Source organism: Amblyomma mixtum, chromosome 2 (assembly GCF_055824585.1).
Source record: "Amblyomma mixtum isolate Tamu chromosome 2, ASM5582458v1, whole genome shotgun sequence".
Taxonomy (NCBI): domain Eukaryota; kingdom Metazoa; phylum Arthropoda; class Arachnida; order Ixodida; family Ixodidae; genus Amblyomma; species Amblyomma mixtum.
The window spans coordinates 34,606,315-34,630,785 of NC_143013.1; the positions used below are offsets into that span (position 1 = coordinate 34,606,315).

Consider the following 24,471-nt stretch of genomic DNA (forward strand, 5'->3'; position numbering starts at 1 on the left):
CTACATTTGCGGTTCTCGGCGTCAAAGTCATGGTATTTTTTGTTTTTGTCCGGGCACAACAGCTGTAAGCCATGGGACGTATATTAAAGATCACCAGAGAGATAGAGAGAATGAACTTTATTTAATAGCAAAGTTCAAAACCTTCCCGGGAGGGCTTCTTAGTCAAAGAGCCAGCCCTAAAGCGTTCCCCATAGGGCTATTGGACAAAGGAGCAGCAAAGTTCAAAACCTTCCCGGGAGGGCCTCTTAGTCAAAGAGCCAGCCCTCAAGCGTTCCCCACAGGGCTATTCGACAAAGGAGCCATCTTAATACAGAAATGCATTACATTTGTCAACATCTCGCACTGTGTGGTCTTCTGAGCGCAAACATATACTGGCCTAAGAGGAGGAGGAACGGACTTTTGTGATATGACAAAAGTTCGTATGCGCTACTCCAAGAACTACTCCAAGTGCATCTGCCTTGTGCTTGAGAACTTTCCCATGGATCTCCGGAAGTACCTGGACGAACTGCCCAAGTCCGAAAGGCTCAGCAGTCAAGTGCTTAAGAACTACGTGCGACAGATCATTGCTGCCATCCTGTTTTGCCACGAGCGGCGGGTGATTCACCGGGACCTGAAGCCGCGAAACCTGCTCCTCGATCTGAAGGGCACGATCAAGCTGGCCGACTTTGGCCTGTGCGGCACTGTGGGCGTACCCACCCCTGTTCTTACTCACGAGGTTCTGACCCTTCGGTACTGGGCCCCTGAGGTTCTCCTGGGCTCCCAGTTCTACTCGATGACCATCGACCTCTGGAGAATTGGGTGCATCTTCTTCGAGATGGCCACCCGCAAGGTGCTCTTCCCTGGCGACTCCGAGATCGACCAGCTGTTTCGCATGTTCCGCATTCTGGGCACGCCGACGCCGGAGACTTGGCCTGATGTGGTGAACTTCCCAGCGTAGAAGACGACTTTCCCCATGTGGCGTGGGAGCGTGTTAGCCGACCTTCTGATAGACCTGCAAAGCAGCGGGGTCGACGTGCTCACCAGGATGCTTATCTACGACCGCAAAAAGAGGATTTCGGCACAGGAAGCCATCAGGCATGGGTACATCACCGACTAGAGCAAGCATAGGCAAGCCTGGGTCACTCGAGAGGGGACTGCCTACCTGCTGACAGCACTCCTTTACCTTCACGTTCATCGTAAGAGCATGGAGTTTTTGTGGAGCGGGGACAGCCTATAACGTGGGAACAGGTAGCATTCTGTTAGCGCTTTTTTTTGTGATGTCTTCAAAAAGAATGTGTGCGAAACGGGTGTTCGGACTCGTTTGCATGTGTTGGTGTGCTTGTGTTAAATTCACGTGGCGCTTGCGTGAATCAACGGCGTGTTCTGCTAGCTTCAGTGTAGAATTAAAAAGAAGTTTACAAGGCTAAAAACCTGAAGTTTGCTGGCTTGTCTTGCACAGTGAAGCACTATATTTATTTGTACATGCTATCAGTCCTGCTTGACTGATGAGAGCGGACTGGAATGAGAGATGAAGGTTGGGGGGGAGGCTGCGCATGTTAAAAGTCGGGCTCTAGTCCTTCGAACGTCGAATTTTACTGTTTTAGCTGTTATTGGCACAATCACTTGGTGTGTGCGGTCCGCATCTCTACCCGGGAGTACGCGACCACGTGACCACCATCACAAGAGAGAAGTATCAAGGGTTCGTCAACTGGCCTCAACCAAGCCATTAACACTGCCGCATGGGGGTAGAAGAAAGTTCAAAGACAAGTGAAAGGAAAATGTGGAAATAGCCCCAGGGAACAGTCACCACCTGTGCCGATGCAGCTACGAAAAAATCAGATACCCTCACGCACTCTTTGCCCACTGCGATACCGCGGCGGGCAGTCACGCAGCCGACCATCCTGAACGAAACTGCCAACAGACTCACTTACTAACAGGCGTAAAAACGGGATTTTGCAGCGCAACACTTCAACCCACCAACACGAAAAGCGACTTGACAGGCGCTGTGTTGAAGTGTTGCGCGACAAAATCGCGTTTTTAAATTATGAGCCAACTGGGCCCCAAACAAACCCTCCTGAAATTGCGACAGACTGCACTGAAGACTTCAGGCGTCTTATTGGTCCACCAAGAAGGCACAGCACCGCGCACGACATCGGACACGTGCAGCTTTAGAGAGATTCCGGAGCCAACGTAACACCGCTCCGTGTTCCGGGATACGAGGGACACCTTGACAACGAACGGGCCCACGAGGTTGAAAGCAAGGCTGCACTATACACCGCTTACAGCGCGGGGACATGACGTCGCCGATCATGCTCCCGAAAAATTTGATGAAGAAGGGTGACGCCGCCATCAACAGAGATGAAAGGAGCTTCTCTTAAACACTCGTAAATGCGATGACCACCAACCCGCGGGTTTCCCACGCAAGGTTTGCCACGCGGAAACGATCTGCATACGCCTACACACACAACATTGTCGCCGCATGCGCGCCGTGGGCGCAGAACGATCCAGCAACAAGAACAGTGACTGCTATCTAGAAACATCACCACCATTAAGGTGCTTCGCCTGCAGGCATGAAGAGACCGTGACGATACGTCACTTCGTGTGATAGTGCCCAGACATTGAAAATAGCAGTCCGCAGAACCGTGGAAACCGGATTTCACCGTCATGGCGGCGTAGAGAGGCACTGGGTGCATTGTGGCGCTTCGTATGCGAGACGAATGCATAGCCGGCCACTTATAATTCCCCCATCCCTCATCCTTTGCGGCCTCAAGCCGTCCATGTAGCAGATTTTTATTTCAATTGTCGCACAACCCAAAGCGCCTACCTGGTAGGTCAGTCGCTGCGAGTCGAGTGTCACGGACGATACGGAACGATGCCCTGAGAACGCTCGCGCTCGAGACGCACGCGGCGCTGCTGGACCACCAGCTTGGAACCTGAGGATTCTGACGCCTCAGGGAAAGAGCGTTCGTTACAGGCCTCTACCACCAAAAGCGGGAATGATCCTTCTTTCCTTGTGGAGTAGACCAGATCCCTAATCCCTCCCCTGATTTTTGGGTGGCGGCTTTGGGCGGGTTTGGACAACCAGCTACAGAGACAGATCAACTGCGCCTGAGCCATCGTCATCGCAAGCGGTGCCTTAGACTGAGGGCTCCGACCAGAAAAAGTGCGCAACCTCTATCTAAAGTAAATAAAGTTTTTCATTTCATCCGTCCATAATCTTTTACCAGAGCTTCAAAAGCGCGCGGCAACAACGAGGTGCCGCTTGCAAACTAGCGGCTCGTGAGGACCCTGAGGTGCGGGCTCGGAAACTGGCATGGCCACAAGGTACGAGCTTGGGTCGCGGCGTGCAAACGCAAGTAACGCCACGACCTGAAAGTTAGCGGTCGCGAAGCGAAGCAAATACGTTAGGTGCGCGAGTAGCCCGACGAGCGGGAAGGACGGTGTGACCCAATGAATTCAGGCAAGCGTTTAAAAGCATTGAATTTCGCCACATGAGGGGATGAGCTCTGGGCGATCTTTTTCTGCTAAAGATACTCAGAAATGCTTTTCGGAGTTCTAAACGTTTGTGGAGGGTCGCTTGCGAGGTGGTCCCAACTACATAACGCTGACTTGGCAATTAGCTAGGGAGTGGCGGTGTGGCTTCCTTCCGCTTAGACGGTCAGAGGACGCATTCCGAGTACGTTGTGGCGATCATTTATTTCCGTTTCCGCGCATGTCCTAAAACGACCATGCAGGTTGTTGCGAAGAGCGGTGGCAAGTCGCAACGATAAAAATCTGATGTTATAGACAAGAATGTATATTCCAATTCCAGAGAACGAGGTTGTTGCGTTACGGCTGTTGGCAGACTACACTACAGGCCTTCGGTGGCCGCATCTGGCTGTAGATGGCCAGTTGAAGTAGCCGGGCAGGGGTCGCAGGAACATCAGCCGCTGTGAGTGCTTTCTGGTGCCTCACTTGACGACCATCAAGCTTTTCGGTACCTAGTTTTCGGACAGAAAAGCGGTAGGCATACAAATAACGCGTGCAGTTGAGGGTGGCCTCAAACGCCGGGCGCTGACGCGGAAATTAGGTGGTCTTTGTCAAGGAGCAGTTTCGAGGTGTAAAGAAAGCTGCTGACAAATGCCGAATGGGAGGGCTGGTCGTATTGTGACCAGCCATTCGTGCATCTTAGCAGCCAGTTTTTTTTTTTTCAGGCAGGGTGCTCAAGAGAACTTTACGTACCATAAGTTAAAACTGAGCACTCTCGTTGGTATACCTTTACCTTGGATACGAATCCCGGATGCAAGCCGGTTCTTTTTAGGAATAAATCTTCGAATGATGACCATGCTGCTTAGTTGCATGCAAACAGAGCTACTCAAGCAGAATAAAAAAGCACAGAGAATGGAAAGTCTGTTATGTTTGCATTCAGATATGTACCAACTAACCCACTTCAACACATGATGGCGATGTGCCGTGGTCTGCAGTGTCACAAGCGCGCCGCAGATGTGCCGCAGCTACAGCAGTCGTGTGGTTTGCTAGTCGGCACCACAGAGCGAAAAGGGGCCGGAAAAACAACCTGTTGCTTTTGATCTGATTTCATATGGTGCGTACCCACGATGGGGAAGTGGTTTGAGATTGGTGTAGAGCCCGCGAGAACAGATGGAAAAAATATAAACGAAAAGGTAATGGTGATGTAGCAAAGAAGATTTTTTAAAAAGGTAGTGCATTTCTCAATTCTCTATTTTTACCGCCTTCCTCTTTCTTACCCCGACCTATATATTTGGACTGAGGAAGACAAAAACTTCAGTAAAAATCGAGACGTTGTTAGTTTCCAGGGCTTTTTTAGATCCGGTTTTGGTGCAGTTGTGATATTTGCTTTATGTAATTGTCTAAATTAAGTTGTCTACCAATTTCGTGGCCTGAGTGAGCTGCATATGTCTGATGTAAAGAAGACATTTTATGTTGCTCACTCTGGCAATGCGCCATCTCGATGAGCACAAAAGGGAATCACTACGAGACCCTAGCGTATGTATGTGACGGTATGTGTGTGTATGTGTATGTGACGGTATGTGATGTTCGCTTCCTTCAAGAGGACAGGAGCCCACTTGCAGCATACAACAACTCTACTCAACTCAACCCTAACGTAAGAAACAATTTTTTTTTTTTTTGCAGACGCCGGCGACTGCCTTTTGTGAGTGCTGAGGCGGAGAAAATAAAAATGCAGCTTAATTGGAAGTAATTGCGGTTGTTTCCATGTGCGTCGAAGTCGTTTTGTCCGTAAAGTCGGCGATATCCGTCGTGACAGCAAGCCAATCATTTATTGTGCCTGCCAAAGGGTTAACGAGCTGTCCAGCAGAAAACTGCACGTGCATTAATGTTGCTTTGACCTGCTACTTAAATCAGCGACACTCCATATCGAACGTGTGCTTAGGGGTTTGTCTTTGTCATTCGTTCAGTTTCACTTCCTTTCGTTCACTCTTGCGTAAAGTTTGCTTCTTTTCTCATTTCTGCACTCGTTCCTGTCCTGTACATACATTCCCATTAGAGGTGTCTGGTCACTCCGTTGAATCTTGCCTGAGTTACGGTTTCACTGTAACTTTTTCTTCGTTATTACAAAATTTTTGGCAGCGGCATGCATTACCATTTAAGCTTTGTACATGCACGGTCCACCAGAATGAAAACGAAGCGGACACTCAGGTGCTGGATCGCAAGGTAAATTAAATTAAGGGCTCAATACTGCCGCTTGTTTGACGTCCGTTCAAGGCAGTTGCACGCTGCTTTCCACATCACCCGGGTGCGCTTCAATTCGTGTATGCACTTTACTGCCGAAGATCACACGGCGAGAAAATTCTGAAGGTTGCCGCTTGGCTTTATCGCTTGCTTTCTTTAAATGGATCTGCACGATGCGATAGTTGCGTTGATGGAAAGCAGAAAGAAATATATAGGCGGCTCGGACGGTAGCCTGCTGCTGTACACTTGAAAAGATGGTGCATATACAAACAAGGGCGACTGGTCAGACAACGAAGAATTGAAAGCCTAATATTAAGAAGGGGTTTTAGAGAAAAAATAGAATGAAAAACAGTCTACAAATCTACAAATTAACCAATCTACAGCAGTCTACAACAGACTTGAACTGAACACGAACTCAAGCCCAAAAACACGACGTGATCTACTCAGAGGACTGTGAGTCACAAGAGTACTATGAGTGACTGTGGCATAGACGCGGAGCTATACCACATAGTTTGGGCCCACTAAGACAACATGAAAGTAGAAGGGATAGAAGAACAGACTAATGAGCTGTTGGAGGAATTGCTGTCCAGTTTAGACCACAAAATTCATCTGGACCTGACCGAAAGGGAAAATGCAGCTGCAAGATCCAATGGCCTCCCGGAATACGAGGCCGACCGCCAATTTTAGGTATAATTGAAATGTTTTCATCAACATCATCTACAAATTCAAACAGGAGAAGCAAAAGAAACTCGAGTGTGCAGGAAGAAAACGACGCTCTTGACACTCGGCGCGAGGACTGACAATCACACGCAAAAAAGAAGAGACAAATAATGGCAAACTATTCGTAAGAAAACTCAGTCTGCTTCTGTTTCAGACGGATTCTGATCTATCTTACGGAGACAACCTAGCGCAGCATCCTTTGCTGCAGCAGAACAGAAAGTTCGCTCAATCGGGACGTAATTTTTAAATGCAACAGCGCAGCGACAAAGGCGAATGTAGCAAGCGCAACTTTAATAAAATTAAAGCAGCGACTGCTGCAGCATTTTGGTGGGACTGCCAGCAGCGCGTTCACTTAATGACTCCGTCACCTACACAAGAACAGCCCCCCAAAATTTGAGATTAAGCGAAACTTCCTTGCTTTCACTTACACCAACATTCGCGCGCGCTTTGCGCCTTGGGCCCACCCTTCGCACTCGCTGCGATCACCACGAGACCCCGGGAAGCAAGACTAAATTCTATTTACGACGCGTCTAAATTCTCGCTCCTCTGGATTTCACAGCTTGCGCGTTCACCAAGAGACAAAGGCGAGTTCATCCCTCGACTCACATTCCTCCGGCACTTGGATTCTGACCTGCTGCCCGTCGCGGTAAACAAAGCGGCAACGGGAGACACTGACCGCCAGAACTCGCCGTACAGAGCAGCCGTCGGACGCGACTCCTCGAGTCATGAGCGATGCTGCCCCGACCCCAGTGGCCCTTCTGCGAACCTCCGATGGCGGGTGCTTCGCCGCGCTCAAGGAGAACCTTAGCGCCTGCAGCGAGTACTTCGACGCGCTCTTCAACGGGCCGCTGTCCCAGGCGAGTCGAGGTGACTTCCTCATCCCCGGGGTAAGCAAGGAGGCGCTGAAGGCCGTCGTGAATTACGCGAGCGTCGGCGACGCGGCGATCACGGCCGACAATGTCGAAGACCTCACCGTCGCCGCGGACCAGTTGCTCGTCCATGGCCTGCTCAGTGAGTGCTGTGCGTTCATGTCGCGAAACTTGGACGTGGAGAACTGCGTCATGGTCCTCGAAATGGCGCTCTTCTTTCACCTGGAACCATTACACAAGCAGGCGCTCCGTTTCATGCTGGACAATTTCGAGCGGGTGTACGCGGACAAAGGCGACTTCCACAGGTTGAGCCTGCAGAACCTCGAGAGCTTGTTGGCGTCGGACGATCTCAAGGTACAGAGGGAAGAGATCGTCTGGGAAGCCACCGTGTTCTGAATCAAGGCGAGTCTCAAAGAGCGGAGAATGTGCTTAAATAGGCTACTGCCGCACATCCGGCTCTGTCTTATGAAGGGGAGCTACTTGAGAAAGGTTGTCATGCGGAACTCGCTAGTCTCCAACAACCCTCTCTGCAAGACGATCGTCAAGCGCTGTCACAGGATTCAGCAGTCTGAACACGACGCGCCCATTTTAGATCCGAGCCGCAGCTTATTCGTGCAACGAGTGCCAGCTGATGTCATGTTCGTCTACGGCGGGATTCACCGCGGATATAAGAGCAACACCTGGGAAGTATACGACCACAAGACCAACGAATGGAACACTGTGCAAACTGACTTCAGGCAGGATCTAGTCTTCGGCCTGCAGTGCGTCTCTGTGGGACACAGAATCTACGTCATGGGTGCCGACATCGGCAAGCTGAGCCCGTTCTGCTACTGTTTCGACGCGGTCTCCGTAAAGTGGGTTCCCATCACGCCCATGAAGCATCTGCGGGCGTTCTTTGGCATAGCCGTTCTCGATCACCGCGTTTACTGTATCGGCGGCTCACCCAACGGGATCGTCGCGCTTGACACGGCCGAAGAATACGACACGGTCACGGACTCGTGGCGAACTGTAGGTCGCATGAACCACCCTCGGCTCGGCGCCAGCGCCACCTCTTGTGCGGGACGTGTCTACATAGTGGGCGGTTTGTCCACCGAAGATATACTTCGGTCCGCAGAAGCGTATGATCCCGTGACCGACAGGTGGACTGTTCTAGCTCCTATGAAAACCGAACGGGTCTTCCACAGCCTGGTAACGTACAGAGACAAAATCTACGTGGTGGGTGGCCTATCGTGCAAGGCGAACATCTGCAAGATCTACGACCCAAAGAGTGGCAAGTGGTCCAAGGGCTCCAAGACCAAGACCTTTACGGACAAGGTCGTGGCGGTTGTCCTGGACGACAGGATCTACGCCATCGGCGAGGCCAACCAGAAGGACTACAAGCGCTGCCTCGAGTATTTCTCGGGCGACGACCGGAAGTGGCACGCGGTTCCGGGTTACGCGCCTCCGCGGTGGTTTTATTCGGCCTGTGTGCTGAGGAACTTGCCTAATGCCAAGGACTACATCAACAGGCCTAACCACATGGGCTCGAAATTTGCTTGCGCCGTGTTGTGAAAGCTCTGAGTAGCAAGAAATTCAATGATAAGTTAAAACGTTCTATATAGCGTTTACTTTTTTTTTTAACGCCATGAGGCATTTAACGCCTACATTTGCGGTTCTCGTCGTCAAAGTCATGGTATTTTTTTTGTTTTTGTCCGGGCACAACAGCTGCAAGCAATGGCTGCCGTATATTAAAGATCACCAGAGAGATAGAGAGACTGAACTTTATTTAATAGCTAAGTTGAAAACCTTCCCAGGAGGGCTGCATTTTTTCCTCCGGGGCTCCCAGTTCTACTTGACGCCTGTCGACCTCTGGAGCATTGGGTACATCTTCTTCGAGATGGCCACCCGCAAGGTGCTCTTCCCTGGAGACTCCGAGATAGACCAGCTATTTCACTTGTAAAGCATTCTGGGCACGCCGACGACGCCGGAGATATGGCCCGATGTGGTGAAGCTTCCAGTCTACAAGACGACCTTCCCCATGTGGCGCGGGAGCGTTTTAGCCGACCTTCTGCCAGACTTGGAAAGCAGCGGTGTCGACCTGCTCACGAGGATGCTTATCTACGACCCGAAAAAGAGGATTTCGGCACAGGAAGCCATCAGGCACGAGTACATCACCGACTAGACCAAGCATAGGCAAGCCTGGGTCACTATAGAGGGGACTGCCTACCGGCTAACAGCACTTATTTACCTTCACGTTCATCGTAAGAGGATGGAGGTTTGGCGGAGCGGGGACAGCCTATAACGTGGGAACAGGTAGCATTCTGTTAGCGTTTTTTTTTGTGATGTCTTCAAAATGAATGTGTGCGAAACGGGTGTTCGGACACGTGTGCATGTGTTGGCGTGCTTGTGTTAAATTCTCATGGCGCTTGCGTGAATAAACGGCGGGTTCTGCTAGCTTGCGTGTAGGATTAAAAAGAAGTTTACAAGGCTAAAAACTTGAAGTTTGCTGGTTTGTCTTGCACAGTGAAGCACTATATTGTCACGTTGTAGTGACGGCAATCCAGCAGTCAGGAAGACAGCAGCAAAACTTGCAAATGAAGCTCTTTATTTGGGCTGACTTGCGCCCGTAAAAGAACTGAATCACTCGGCGGCGGCGTAGAAAGAGAAGTTTATTTTGTCTGTCATAGCATAGAAAATACAACAAAACAGATGAACTTAGTAAGCAACAAACGTGCTCATCAGTCGTCGAACTACAAATGGCCGCTGCTCGCGGCATCGTTCAATTTAAAGCCGGCAACGAAACTTCGAGATAACAGGTCGAGATCATCTAGAGTAATCTGAAAACACGTAGATGCAGCTCGGCATGGTTGTGATCAATCGAGATTAGTACGGTCGCTTCTCGCGTCACGAACACAAATGATAACACCCCTTTCCTGCGGCCTTGCGCGAACGAACGGACACTACAATGATACGAGGCAGTATGAGAGGGGAAGGTTGGGAGGAGGAGGTTGCATATGTTAAAAGTCAGGCTCTAGTGCTTTGAACGTTGAATTTTACTGTTTTAGCTGTTATTGGCACGCTCCTTTGGTGTGTGCGGTCCGCATCTGCAGCCGGGCGTACGCGACCACGTGACCACCTCACAAGAGAGAAGTATAATGGGTTCGTCGACTGGCCTCAACCGGGCCATTAACACTGCCGCATGGGGGTAGAAGAAAGTTCAAAGACAAGTGAAATGAAAATGTGGAAATAGGCCCAGGTAACAGTCACCACCTGTGCCGAAGCAGCTACGAGCAAGCCAGATACCCTCACGCACTCTTTGCCCACTGAGCTACCGCGGCGGTTAGTCGCGGAGCCGACCATCCTGAACAGATTCACATACTGACAAGCGTAAAAACGGGATTTTGCAGCGCAACACTTCAACCCACGAACACGAAATGAGATCGGACAGGCGCTGTGTTGAAGTGTTGCACGGCAAAATCCCGTTTTTAAATTATGGGCCAACTGGGCCCCAAACAAACCCTGCTGAAATTACGACAAACTGCACGGAAGCCTTCAGGCGCCTTATTGGTCCACCAAGAAACACAGCACCGCGCTCGACGTCAGACACGTGCAGCTTTAGAGGGATTCCGGAGCCACCGTAACACCACTCCGTGTTCCGGGACTCGAGGGACAGCTTGGCAACGAACGGACCCACGGGCTGGAAAGCAGGGCTACACTATACACCACTCCCAGCGCGGGGGCCTGACGGCGCCGATCATGCTCCCGAAAACTTTTGGTGATGAAGGGTGACGCCGCCATCAACAAAGATGAAAGGAGCTCCTCTTAAACGCTCGTAAATGCGATGACTCCACACCCCCGGGTTTCCCACGCGGGGTTTGCCACGCGGACACTATCTGCATACGCCTACACACACAACGTCGTCACCGCAGGCGCGCCGTGCGCTCAGAACGATCCCGCACGAAGAACATTGACTGCTATCTAGAAACATCACCACCGTTAAGGTGCTTTGCCTGCAGGCATGAAGAGACCGTGACGATACGTCACTTCGTGTGATAGTGCCCAGGCCTTGAAAATAGCAGTCCGCTGCACCGTGGAGACCGGATTCGGCCGCCCGGGCGGCGTAGAGAGGCACTGGGTGCGTTGTGGCGCTTCGTATGCGAGACGAATGCATAGCCGGGCACTATAATTCCCCCACCCCTCATCCTTTACAGCCTCAAGCCGTCCATGTAGCAGATTTTTATTTCAATTTTCGCACAACCCAAAGCGCCAACGTGGTAGGTCAGTCGCTGCGAGTCCAATGTCATGGACGATGCGTAACGATGACGTGAGAAAGTTTGTGCTCGAGACGCACGCGGCGTTGCTGGACCACCAGCTTGAAACCTGAGGATTCTGACGCCTCAGGAAAAGAACGTTCGTTACAGGCCTCTACCACCAAAAGTGGGAATGATACTTCCCTCCTTGTGGAGTAGACGAGATCCCTAATCCCTCCCCTGATTCCTGGGAGGCGGCTTTAGGCGGGTTTGGACAACCAGCTATAGAGACTGATCGACTGCGCCTGAGCCATCTCCATCGCAAGCGGTGCCTTGGACTGAGGGCTCCGGCCAGAAAAAGTGCGCAGCCTCTCTCTTATGTAAATAAAGTTTTTCATCCGTCCATAATCTTTTACCAGAGCTTCAAAAGCGCGCAAGGCAACAACGAAGCGCCGCTTGCAAACTAGCAGCTCGTGAGGACTCTGAGGTGCGGGCTCGGAAACTGGAATGACCTCAAGGTACGGGCTCGGGTCGCGGCGTGCAAACGCAAGGAACGCCACGACCTCAAAGTTAGCGGTCGCGAAGCGAAGCAAAGACGTTAGGTGCGCGAGTAGCCCGACGAGCGGGAAGGACGGCGTGTGCCAAGGAATTCAGGCAAGTGTTTCCAAGCGTTGGCATTCGCCACATGAGGGGATGAGCTCTGGGTGATCTTTTTCTGCTATAGATACTCAGAAATTCTTTTCGGAGGTCTAAAGATTTGTGGACAGTCGCTTGCGGTGTGGTCCCAACTACAGAACGCTGACATGGCAATTAGGGAGTGGCGGTGGCGGCTTCATTCCGCTTAGACGATCAGAGGACGCATTCCGAGTACGTTGTGGCGATCACTTGTTTCCGTTTCGGCGCATGTCCTAAGCCGACCATGCAGGTTGTTGCGAAGAGCGCTCTCAAGTCGCAACGCAAAACAACCCATGTTATAGACAAGAATGTGTATTCCAATTCCAGAGAACGAAGTTGTTACGTTATGACTATTGGCAGACTACACTACAGGCCTCCCGTGGCCGCATCTGGCTGTAGATGGCCAGTTTAAGTGGCCAGGCAGCGTCGCAGGAACATCAATCGCTGCGAAAGTTTTCTGGTGCCTCACATGACGACCATCAAGCTTTTCAGTACCTAGTTTTCGGACAGAAAAGCGGTAGGCAAACAAATAATGCTTGCAGTTGAGGGTGGCCTCAAACGCAGGGGCTGGCGCGGAAATTATAGGCGGTCTTTGTAAAGGAGCAGTTTCGAGGTGTCAAGAAAGCTGCTGACAAAAGCCGAATGGAAGGGCCGGTCGTATTGTGACCAGCCATTCGTGCATCTTAGCAGCAAGTTTTTTTTCAGGCAGGGTGCTCAAGAGAACTGTACGTAGCATAAGTTAAAACTGAGCACTCTCGTTGGTATACCTTTGCCTTGGATACAAATCCAGGATGCAAGCCAATTTTTTTTTAGGAATAAATCTTCAAATGCTGATCATGCTGCTTAGTTGCATGCAAACAGAGCTACTTAAGTAGACTAAAAAGGCACAGAGAATGGGAAGTCTGTCATGTTTGCGTTCAGATATGTACTAATTACCCCACTTCAACATACGATGGCGATAAGCCGTGGTCTGCAGTGTGACAAGCTCGCCGCAGATTTGTGGGCCAAACAACTTTCCCGTGCTCCTTCACAGAATCTCCGGCCGTCGAGCTCTTGAGATTAGGCGGAAGAACTACATAGAAGGGCTGTAGCAGTGTGCGGAAACGCTTAACAGGCGTAGTGTCCATGCCATCCAGCAGATGCATTGAGGCATTGAGGCGGCATAAGCCAAAAAATCTGCGTTGGGTCGGAGGCGATGCATGTTTTGGTAGATGAGGAACCCAGAAAGATGGCGCACATAAAGGCCTTGCGGCATTCGAAGCAGTGGTGTAAAATAAGCGCTGGAGACATGACAGGTGAACTGGCAGCTCCGATCGAGTCATTTACCGGTGAGCGGTTAGGTGAACAGGCTGGCAAGCATTGGTAGTTAGCTGCTGTGAAACTGTGAATCAAATTTTGAGTGGTTAGAGATGATCAATCGATCGGTAAGGCTGTATCTGTAGCAGTGGCGGTGGGGTTTGCTAGTTGGCACCACAGAGCGAAAATGGGTCGAAAAAGCATCCTGTTGCTTTTGATATGATTTAATACGGTACGTACCCACGGTGGGGAAGCGGTCTGAAATTGGTGTAGAGCCAGCGAAAATAGATGGAAAACAAATAAATGAAAAGATAATTGGGATTTAGCAAAGATGATTTTTTTAAAAGGTAGTGTATCGTATGCGTGAGGGACAGCATGCGCAGTGCGGCCTCGAAATGTACAACTGAGACGCAACAGCCGATACGCTGCTGTCCAAGCCATTTGTATAAATACGCGTTGCTCAAATAAAGCTGGGCTCTTTTCCCCCTGGCATTCGGTGTACCATGACGTCGATACATGGTGTCAGAAGTGGCTAACGCCGACGAGCAGACCGAAGGAAGAAGCCACGAAATGGATTTCTTAAGGCCACCGGACGCACTTCACCTGAAAGGGGACATCGCAAAGAATTGGCAGCTGTTCAAGCAGAAGTTCCAGCTTTTCCTGACGGCGACAGAAACAGCAAAGCCTCGACCAGAGCCAACGAAAACAGCGCTACTGCTGACTACCGCAGGTGAAGAAGCAATTGAGGTATTTAACACCTTCACTTTTTTGGAAGATGAAAGCAGCAGTGACTACGCGACGGTAATCAAAAAGTTTGACGAGTATTGCGCAGCCCAGAGCAATGAAGTATATGAGCGCTACTTATTCAGGAGGCGAGTGCAGGAACCCGGCGAGCCATTCGAGCACTTTTTGAGGGATTTGAAGACTCAAGCACGACTTTGTAACTTTGCCGGGTTACTCGATTCAGTGATCAGAGACCAAATTGTTTTTGGTATAACTGACGACAAGATACGCGAGAAGTTATTGAGAGATAACAAGCTCACCCTCCAGAAAGCAGAACAGATCTGCAAGGCTGCCGAAGCAGCCGCGGCGCAACAGGAAATATGGGAACGAGACCATCATCAGGTCGACCCAGTCCAGAAAACGAGCTCCACCCATCGTAAAAGGCAGCACGCCTATATCTGCCAAAGCTGCGCACGAACGCACGCACCGCGAAGCTGCCCTGCTTTTGGTCGTACTTGTTATAAATGCCAGGGGGAAAATGCCAGCGGAAAAACCACTTTGCGGTCTGCTGTAAAGCAAAGCAGCAAATAAGTGAGCTCACTGGTTCCGAGGAAGAGTTCGATGTACTCAACGTGGCTGTCAGAAACACTGTTCGTGAGCGCGATTGGCTTGCTCAAGCACAAGTTGGCAACTTGTCGGTGTCCATGAAAGTTGACACCGGTTCACAAGCCAATATTCTTCCCCTCAGTGTCCTAAACAAGATGCTGCCAAAGCCACCGCTGAAGCCCAGTTGCGCGACATTGCGGTCCTTCGGCGGAAGCGAAATTCAACACTTTGGCACGATCACTACGGAAGTGAAGCTTAATGGTCACAACGCCGTTCTACAGTTTTTCATTGTGCGAAAAGGGCAAGCGATACTAGGCCTTCAAGCCTGCGAACGCCTTAGACTCCTTTCGCGGCAAGTGCACGCCGTGTCTCAAGATACAACACAAACAGTGGTGGACGAATTCCGTCATCTGTTCAGCGGCACAGGTTGCGTTGAGCGTCGATACCATATGGTACTCCGCGATGACGCCGTGCCGGTAGTGCAGCCAGCGCGACGAGTGCCACTAGCCTTGCGGGAGCCACTACGGGAAGAGCTGCAACGCATGGAACAGGGTGGAATCATTTCCAAGGTGTCGGAGCCCACTGAATGGGTAAGCCCTCTTGTGATAGTACGAAAAAAGGATGGAAAACTTCGGGTATGCATGGACCCCAGGAAGATTAATGAATGTATTAAAAGAGAACATTACCAGATGCCAACGCGAGAAGACATAGAGGCGGAGCTGACCGGGGCAACTGTTTTTTCGCGCCTCGATGCGAACGCCGGGTTCCACCAGATACCCCTGGACGAGGAAACGTCAAAACTGTGCACATTTGCAACGCCTTTCGGGCGGTACCGTTTTCTTAGGTTACCTTTTGGGATTTCATCGGCTTCAGAGGTTTTCCAAAAGATTCTGAATGAAATCTTCGATGGACTACAAGGTGTTAGAGTGTACGTTGACGACGTATTAGTCTGGGGCAAATCGATGAAAGAGCACGATGACCGGCTGAGACTAGCGTTAGAAGCGGCAGAACGAGCTGGCTTGACTTTCAACCCGACCAAATGCACAGTTGGCGTGACAGAAATAGAATTCCTAGGTGACACAATCAGCAGTGAGGGAGTAAGACCTAGCCACTCATTGATACAATGCATGACGCAAATGCCTGAGCCGAAGGACAAACAAGCAGTGCAAAGAATGCTCGGCGTAGCAAACTACTTCAGCAAATTTCTGCCATCGTTGGCGCGCAGGACAGCACTACTACGAGGTTTGCTAAAACAGGGAACTGTGTTTGAATGGACGGCGAACCACGCCAAAGAGTGGAACCAGCTTTGCGACAGCATGAGTAAACAACCACTCCTATCGCTTTTCGACCCTGCAAAAGAAACTAAAATTTCATGCGATGCATCGCAAAACGGCTTAGGTGCTGCATTATTACAGCTTCACGATAATGAGTGGAAGCCGGTCGCATACGCGTCTAAAGCTCTGACGGAAACCCAGCAGCGATACTCGCAGATAGAAAAAGAAGCCATGGCGATTGTGTACGGTTGTGAAAGATTCAATCATTTCACATACGGTCGTCACATTATCGTGGAAACCGATCATCGACCTTTGATAGCGATATCTCAAAAAGCGATTGGTGACATGCCGCCAAGGCTGCAACGCTTCTTTCTGCGACTGCTTCGTTACGATATCAAGATTGTTTTTGTTCCAGGAAAGCACCTCTTCCTGGCCGATATGCTGTCCCGGGCTTCACTCAACTGTGACAAGACCGACATCGACAGCCAAGATGCAGAAGTACACGCCGTGAGTGTAGTTTCGTCTCGCGTGAGCCATAGAACTTTAACTCGACTGTTCGCCGAGACAAACAAAGATGAATATCTGTGCAGTGTACTCAAAAGTCTGAGAGAAGGTGCACCGGTTGAAGGCCAGCTGAAGCCATTTACTGGCGAGCTCTCGCAAGTTCAGGGCGTTTTGTTAAAGGGTTCCAAAGTGGTGATTCCCACTAGCATGAAGCACGAAATTCTGGAAAAAATTCACCAATGCCACTTGGGTATAAGCAAATGCAAATCCAGAGCCCGGGAAGCGATATTCTGGCCAGGCATGAATAGTGACATTGAAGCCTTTGTCCAGAAATGCGCAGTCTGCCGGAAATATGCATACAGCCAGCCGCGTGAGCCGCTGCAGATGCGCTCAGTGCCCACGCAAGCGTGGTACCGAGTAGGAATCGACATTTTTTACTATGGGGGTAGACCTTATCTTTGTGTTTACGATGCGCTCTCAAACTTTCCGGAGGTGGAATTACTTCAGGATACATCGGCCAGGACTGTCATTCAAGCAACAAGCGCTATCTTCGCTAGATATGGCATACCAATGGAGGTATGCTCAGACAACGGACCCCCTTTTTCAAGCTACCAGTTCGCTGCATTTGCAAGAGAATATGATTTCCAGCACATTACTTCTAGCCCTAGATACCCACAGTCGAATGGCCTGGCAGAAAAGGCGGTACAGGTGGTGAAGCGAATATTAAAGAAAACTGCTGAAGCCAATCAAGATTTCTGGCTTGGTTTGCTCGCTTACAGGACAACCCCACTGGAAGGTTCTGCGGCACCCGCAGAGATTCTTCAGGCCAGAAAGCTACGAACAACGCTACCAGACACTCAAGAAGGTCCCAGTTTGCATATTGCCAAGCATCGCCAGAGTAAGAGAGACCGGCAACCCCTACCACCCCTGAGACAAGGTGACGTTGTGCGCGTGAAGAAAGTTGTCTGGGACAAAAAAGCAAAGGTCGTGCAGCGCTGCGCTGAACCAAGGTCCTACAATGTTCTAACAGAAGACGGCAGACTTCTGCGTCGCAATCGAAAACATCTCATGTCTACGAAAGAAACGTTTCTGAGTGAACTTGACGACGACGGCGATGACACCATTGAGGACAGAACGCCGCAGCAGCAGCCGCGACCAGTGACATCTGATGGTGATGCAGTGTCAAGCGCTCCTGGGTTAAGACGATCGCAGAGACAACGTGCACCCCCGCGACGCTTGGAATACGGGAGAGACTTTCAGCAAATGTCTGAAGTTATTCTTTTGTGCACTGAGCCCATGTTGTGCTTGCAACTTTGCTTTGTTGTTGTTTTTAGTTTTCTTTCCAAAAGAAGGAAGATGTGTCGTATGCGTGAGGGACAGCATGCGCAGTGCGGCCTCGAAATGTACAACTGATACGCAACAGCCGATACGCTGCTGTCCAAGCCATTTGTATAAATACGCGTTGCTCAAATAAAGCTGGGCTCTTTTCCCCCTGGCATTCGGTGTACCATGACGTCGATACAGGTAGTGCTTTCCTCAAATATCTTTTGTTACCGCCTTCCTCCCTCTTACCCCGACCTATATATGTGATCCAGTAATACGCGTTGTGGGGCTAGTTGGTTCATACTCAGATTTCTTTTATGCGCACAGAAAGACAACACAATAAGACAAGGTAGAAAGGACGCAGCGCTCCGTCCTGTCTACCTTGTCTTATTGTGTCGTCTCTCTGTGCGCATAAAAGAAATCTGACTATAGATTTCTATAGATAGAAGACAAAAACTTCAGCAAAAAACGAGAAGTTGTTAGTTTCCAGGGCTTTTTTAGATCCGGTTTTGGTGCAGTTGTGATATTTGCTTTATGTGATTGTCTAAATTAAGTTGTCTACCAATTTCGTGGCCTGAGTGAGCTGCATATGTCTGAAGTAAAGAAGACATTTTATGTTGCTCACTCTGGGAATGCGCCATCTCGATGAGCACAAAAGGGAATCACTACGAGACCCTAGCGTATGTATGTGACGGTATGTGATGTTCGCTTCCTTCAAGAGGATAGGAGCCCACTTGTAGCATACAACAACTCAACTCAACTCAACCCTAACGTAAGAAAGTATTTTTTGTTTTTGCAGACGCCGGCGACTGCCTTTTGTGAGTGTGAGGTGGAGAAAATAAAAACGCAGCTTAATTGGAAGTAATTGTGGTTGTTTCCATGTGCGTTGAAGTCGTTTTGTCCGGTAAAGTCGGCGATATCCGTCGTGACAGCAAGCCAATAATTTATTTTGCCTGCCAAAGGGTTAACGAGCTGTCCAGCAGAAAAGTGCACGTGCATTAATGTTGCTTTGACCTGTTACTTAAATCAGTGACACTCCATATCGAACGTGTGCTTAGGGGTTTGTCTTTGTCATTCGTTCAGTTTCACTTCCTTTCGTTCACTCTTGCGTACAGTTTTCTTCTTTTCTCATTTCTGCACTCGTTCCTGTCCTGTACATACATTCCCATCAGAGGTGTCTGGTCACTCTTTTGAATCTTGCCTGAGTTACGGTTTCACTGTAACTTTTTCTTCGTTATTACAAAACTTTTGGCAGCGGCATGCATTACCATTTAACCTTTGTACATGCACGGTCCACCAGAATGAAAACGAAGCGGACACTCAGGTGCTGGATCGCAAGGTAAATTAAATTAAGGGATCAATACTGCCGCTTTATTGACGTCCGTTCAAGACAGATGCACGCTGCTTTCCACATCACCCGGGTGCGCTTCAATTCGTGTATGCACTTTACTGCCGAAGATCACACGGCGAGAAAATTCTGAAGGTTGCCGCTTGGCTTTATTGCTTGCTTTCTTTAAATGGATCTGCACGATGCGATAGATGCGTTGATGGAAAGCAGAAAGAAATATATAGGCGGCTCGGACAGTAGCCTGCTGCTGTACACTTGAAAAGATGATGCATATACCAACAAGGGCGACTGGTCAGACAACGAAGAATTGAAAGCCTAATATTAAGAAGAGGTTTTAGAGAAAAAATAGAAAGAAAAACAGTCTACAAATCTACAAATTAACCAATCTACAGCAATCTACAACAGACTTGAACTGAACACGAACTCAAGCCCAAAAACACGACGTGACCTACTCAGAGGACTGTGAGTCACAAGAGTACTATGAGTGACTGTGGCATAGACGCGGAGCTATACCAGATGGTTTGGGCCCACTAAGACAACATGAAAGTAGAAGGGATAGAAGAACAGACTAATGAGCAGTTGGAGGAATTGCTGTCCAGTTTAGACCACAAAATTCATCTGGACCTGACCGAAAGGGAAAATGCAGCTGCAAGATCCAATGGCCTCCCGGAATACGAGGCCGACCGGCAATTTTAGGTATTGTAGGGGTGCGTTTATTAGGCGTCCTCAAGAGACCGAACCGCTGTGCAGGGTCTGGCAGCGTAGACGGGCGTAGCCAGCACCAAGAGAGAAGAGAGCGGGGGAACTTCGTCGTCGTCAGGCGCAGCGTAGTGTCGGCGCATAACTTCGTCGTCGTCAGGCGCAGCGCAGTGTCGGCGCATGGTGGTAGCGGAACCTGTCACACTTGGCACACTACAGTATAATTAAAATGTTTTCATCAACATCATCTACAAATTCAAACAGGAGAAGCAAAAGAAACACCAGTGTGCAGGAAGAAACCGACGCTCTTGACACTCGGCGCGAGGACTCATAATCACACGCAAAAAAGAAGAGACAAATAATGGCAAACTATTCGTAAGAAAACTCAGTCTGCTTCTGTTTCAGACGGATTCTGATGTATCTTACGGAGACAACCTAGCGCAGCATCCTTTGCTGCAGCAGAACAGAAAGTTCGCCCAATCGGGACGTAATTTTTAAATGCAACAGCGCAGCGACAAAGGCGAATGTAGCCAGCACAAATTTAATAAAGTTAAAGGAGCGACTGCTGCAGCATTTTGGTGGGACTGCCAGCAGCGCGTTCACTTAATGACTCCGTCACCTACACAAGAACAGCCCCCCAGAATTTGAGATTAAGCCAAACTTCTTTGCTTTCACTAACACTGACATTCGCGCGCGCTTTGCGCCTTGGGCCCACCCTCCGCACTCGCTGCGATCACCGCGAGACCCCGGGAAGCAAGACTAAATTCTATTTACGACGCGTCTAAATTCTCGCTCCTCTGGATATCACAGCCTGCGCGTTCACCAAGAGACAAAGGCGAGTTCATCCCTCGACTCACATTCCTCCGGCACTTGGATTCTGACCCGCTGCCCGTCGCGGTAAACAAAGCGGCAACGGGAGACACTGACCGCCGGAACTCGCCGTACAGAGCAGCCGTCCTACGCGACTCCTCGAGTCATGAGCGATGCTGCCCCGACCCCAGTGGCCCTTCTGCGAACCTCCGATGGCGGGTGCTTCGCCGTGCTCAAGGAGAACCTCAGCGCCTGCAGCGAGTACGTCGACGCGCTCTTCAACGGGCCGCTGTCCCAGGTGAGTCGAGGTGACTTCCTCATCCCCGGGGTAAGCAAGGAGGCGCTGAAGGCCGTCGTGAATTACGCGAGCGTCGGCGACGCGGCGATCACGGCCGACAATGTCGAAGACCTCACCGTCGCCGCGGACCAGTTGCTCGTCCATGGCCTGCTCAGTGAGTGCTGTGCGTTCATGTCGCGAAACTTGGACGTGGAGAACTGCGTCATGGTCCTCGAAATGGCGCTCTTCTTTCACCTGGAACCATTACACAAGCAGGCGCTCCGTTTCATGCTGGACAATTTCGAGCGGGTGTACGCAGAGAAAGGCGACTTCCACAGGTTGAGCCTGCAGAACCTCGAGAGCTTGTTGGCGTCGGACGATCTCAAGGTACAGAGGGAAGAGATCGTCTGGGAAGCCACAGTGTTCTGGATCAAGGCGAGTCTCAAAGAGCGGAGAATGTGCTTAAATAGGCTACTGCCGCACATCCGGCTCTGTCTTATGAAGGGCAGCTACTTGAGAAAGGTTGTTATGCGGAACTCGCTAGTCTCCAACAACCCTCTCTGCAAGACGATCGTCAAGCGCTGTCACAGGATTCAGCAGTCTGAACACGACGCGCGGATTTTAGATCCGAGCCGCAGCTTATTCGTGCAACGAGTGCCAGCTGATATCATGTTCGTCTACGGCGGGATTCACCGCGGATATAAGAGCAACACCTGGGAAGTATACGACCACAAGACCAACGAATGGAACACTGTGCAAACTGACTTCAGGCAGGATCTAGTCTTCGGCCTGCAGTGCGTCTCTGTGGGACACAGAATCTACGTCATGGGTGCCGACATCGGCAAGCTGAGCCCGTTCTGCTACTGTTTCGACGCGGTCTCCGTAAAGTGGGTTCCCACCACGCCCATGAAGCATCTGCGGGCGTTCGTTGGCATAGCCGTTCTCGATCACCGCGTTTACTGTATCGGCGGCTCACCCAACGGGATCGTCGCGCTTGACACGGCCGAAGAATACGACACGGTCACGGACTCGTGGCGAACTGTAGGTCGCATGAACCACCCTCGGCTGGGCGCCAGCGCCACCTCTTGTGCGGGACGTGTCTACATAGTGGGCGGTTTGACCACCGAAGATATACTTCGGTCCGCAGAAGCGTATGATCCCGTGACCGACAGGTGGACTGTTCTAGCTCCTATGAAAACCGAACGGGTCTTCCACAGCCTGGTAACGTACAGAGACAAAATCTACGTGGTGGGTGGCCTATCGTGCAAGGCGAACATCTGCGAGATCTACGACCCAAAGAGTGGCAAGTGGTCCAAGGGCTCCAAGACCAAGACCTTTACGGACAAGGTCGTGGCGGTTGTCCTGGACGACAAGATCTACGCCATCGGCGAGGCCAACCAGAAGGACTACAAGCGCTGCCTCGAGTATTTCTCGGGCGACGACCGGAAGTGGCACGCGGTTCCGGGTTACGCGCCTCCGCGGTGGTTTTACTCGGCCTGTGTGCTAAGGAACTTGCCTAATGCCAAGGACTACATCAACAGGCCTAACCACATGGGCTCGAAATTTGCTTGCGCCGTGTTGTGAAAGCTCTGAATAGGAAGAAATTCAATGATAAGTTAAAACGTTCTATATAGCGTTTACTTTTTTTTTTTAACGATATGAGGCATTTAACGCCTACATTTGCGGTTCTCGTCGTCAAAGTCATGGTATTTTTTTTGTTTTTGTCCGGGCACAACAGCTGCAAGCAATGGCTGCCGTATATTAAAGATCACCAGAGAGATAGAGAGACTGAACTTTATTTAATAGCTAAGTTCAAAACCTTCCCAGGAGGGCTGCATTTTTTCCTCCTGGGCTCCCAGTTCTACTCGACGCCTGTCGACCTCTGGAGCATTGGGTGCATCTTCTTCGAGATGGCCACCTCCTCCGAGATAGACCAGCTATTTCGCTTGTTCCGCATTCTGGGACGCAATGTCATGGACGGTGCGTAACGATGACGTGAGAACGTTCGTGCTCGAGACGCACGCGGCGTTGCTGGACCACCAGCTTGGAACCTGAGGATTCTGACGCCTCAGGGAAAGAGCGTTCGGTACAGGCCTCTACCACCAAAAGCGGGAATGATACTTCCCTCCTTGTGGAGTAGACCAGATCCCTAATCCTTCCCCTGACTCCTGGGAGGCGGCTTTGGGCGGGTTTGGACAACCAGCTATAGAGACTGATCAACGGCGCCTGAGCGATCTCCATCGCAAGCGGTGCCTTGGACTGAGGGCTCCGGCCAGAAAAAGTGCGCAGCCTCTCTCTTATGTAAATAAAGTTTTTCATCCGTCCATAATCTTTTACCAGAGCTTCAAAAGCGCGTAAGGCAACAACGAGGTGCCGCTTGCAAACTAGCAGCTCGTGAGGACCCTGAGGTGCGGGCTCGGAAACTGGAATGACCTCAAGGTACGGGCTCGGGTCGCGGCGTGCAAACGCAAGGAACGCCACGACCTCAAAGTTAGCGGTCGCGAAGCGAAGCAAAGACGTTAGGTGCGCGAGTAGCCCGACGAGCGGGAAGGACGGTGTGAGCCAACGAATTCGGGCAAGCGTTTCCAAGCGTTGCCATTCGCCTCATGAGGGGATGAGCTCTGGGCGATCTTTTTCTGCTAAAGATACTCAGAAATTCTTTTCGGGATTTTAAATTTTATTGGAGAGTCGCTTGCGATGTGGTCCCAACTACAGAACGCTGACATGGCAATTAGGGAGTGGCGGTGGCGGCTTCATTCCGCTTCAGAGGACGCATTCCGAGTACGTTGTGGCGATCACTTGTTTCCGTTTCGGCGCATGTCCTAAGCCGACCATGCAGGTTGTTGCGAAGAGCGCTCTCAAGTCGCAACGCAAAACAACCCATGTTATAGACAAGAATGTGTATTCCAATTCCAGAGAACGAAGTTGTTGCGTTATGACTATTGGCAGACTACACTACAGGCCTCCCGTGGCCGCATCTGGCTGTAGATGGCCAGTTTAAGTGGCCAGGCAGCGTCGCAGGAACATCAATCGCTGCGAAAGTTTTCTGGTGCCTCACATGACGGCCATCAAGCTTTTCGGCACCTAGTTTTCGGACAGAAAAGCGGTAGGCAAACAAATAATGCTTGCAGTTGAGGGTGGCCTCAAACGCAGGGGCTGGCGCGGAAATTATAGGCGGTCTTTGTAAAGGAGCAGTTTCGAGGTGTCAAGAAAGCTGCTGACAAAAGCCGAATGGAAGGGCCGGTCGTATTGTGACCAGCCATTCGTGCATCTTAGCAGCAAGTTTTTTTTCAGGCAGGGTGCTCAAGAGAACTGTACGTAGCATAAGTTAAAACTGAGCACTCTCGTTGGTATACCTTTGCCTTGGATACAAATCCAGGATGCAAGCCGATTTTTTTAGGAATAAATCTTCAAATGCTGATCATGCTGC

The 24,471-nt window shown here is 50.5% G+C and overlaps 1 protein-coding gene and 2 pseudogenes across 1 annotated transcript; all 3 read left to right on the forward strand.

Annotated features, from left to right (window-relative positions):
* The first annotated feature begins 421 nt into the window (after positions 1–421).
* On the forward strand, positions 422–9,438 carry LOC149358939 (cyclin-dependent kinase 1 pseudogene; annotated as a pseudogene).
* LOC149358940 (kelch-like protein 10) lies at positions 7,134–8,828 on the forward strand (annotated as a pseudogene).
* Positions 9,439–20,930: 11,492 nt separating the features above from the next.
* Positions 20,931–22,625, forward strand: LOC149358941 (kelch-like protein 10). Its single transcript, XM_089568940.1, has one exon. It carries the CDS (start codon positions 20,931–20,933, stop codon positions 22,623–22,625), a length of 1,695 nt encoding a protein of 564 aa, XP_089425066.1.
* Positions 22,626–24,471: the final 1,846 nt, after the last annotated feature.

Excerpts from the sequence above, each read along its gene's own strand:
- LOC149358941 (XM_089568940.1), top strand. The coding sequence starts at position 20,931 with ATGAGCGATGCTGCCCCGACCCCAGTGGCCCTTCTGCGAACCTCCGAT.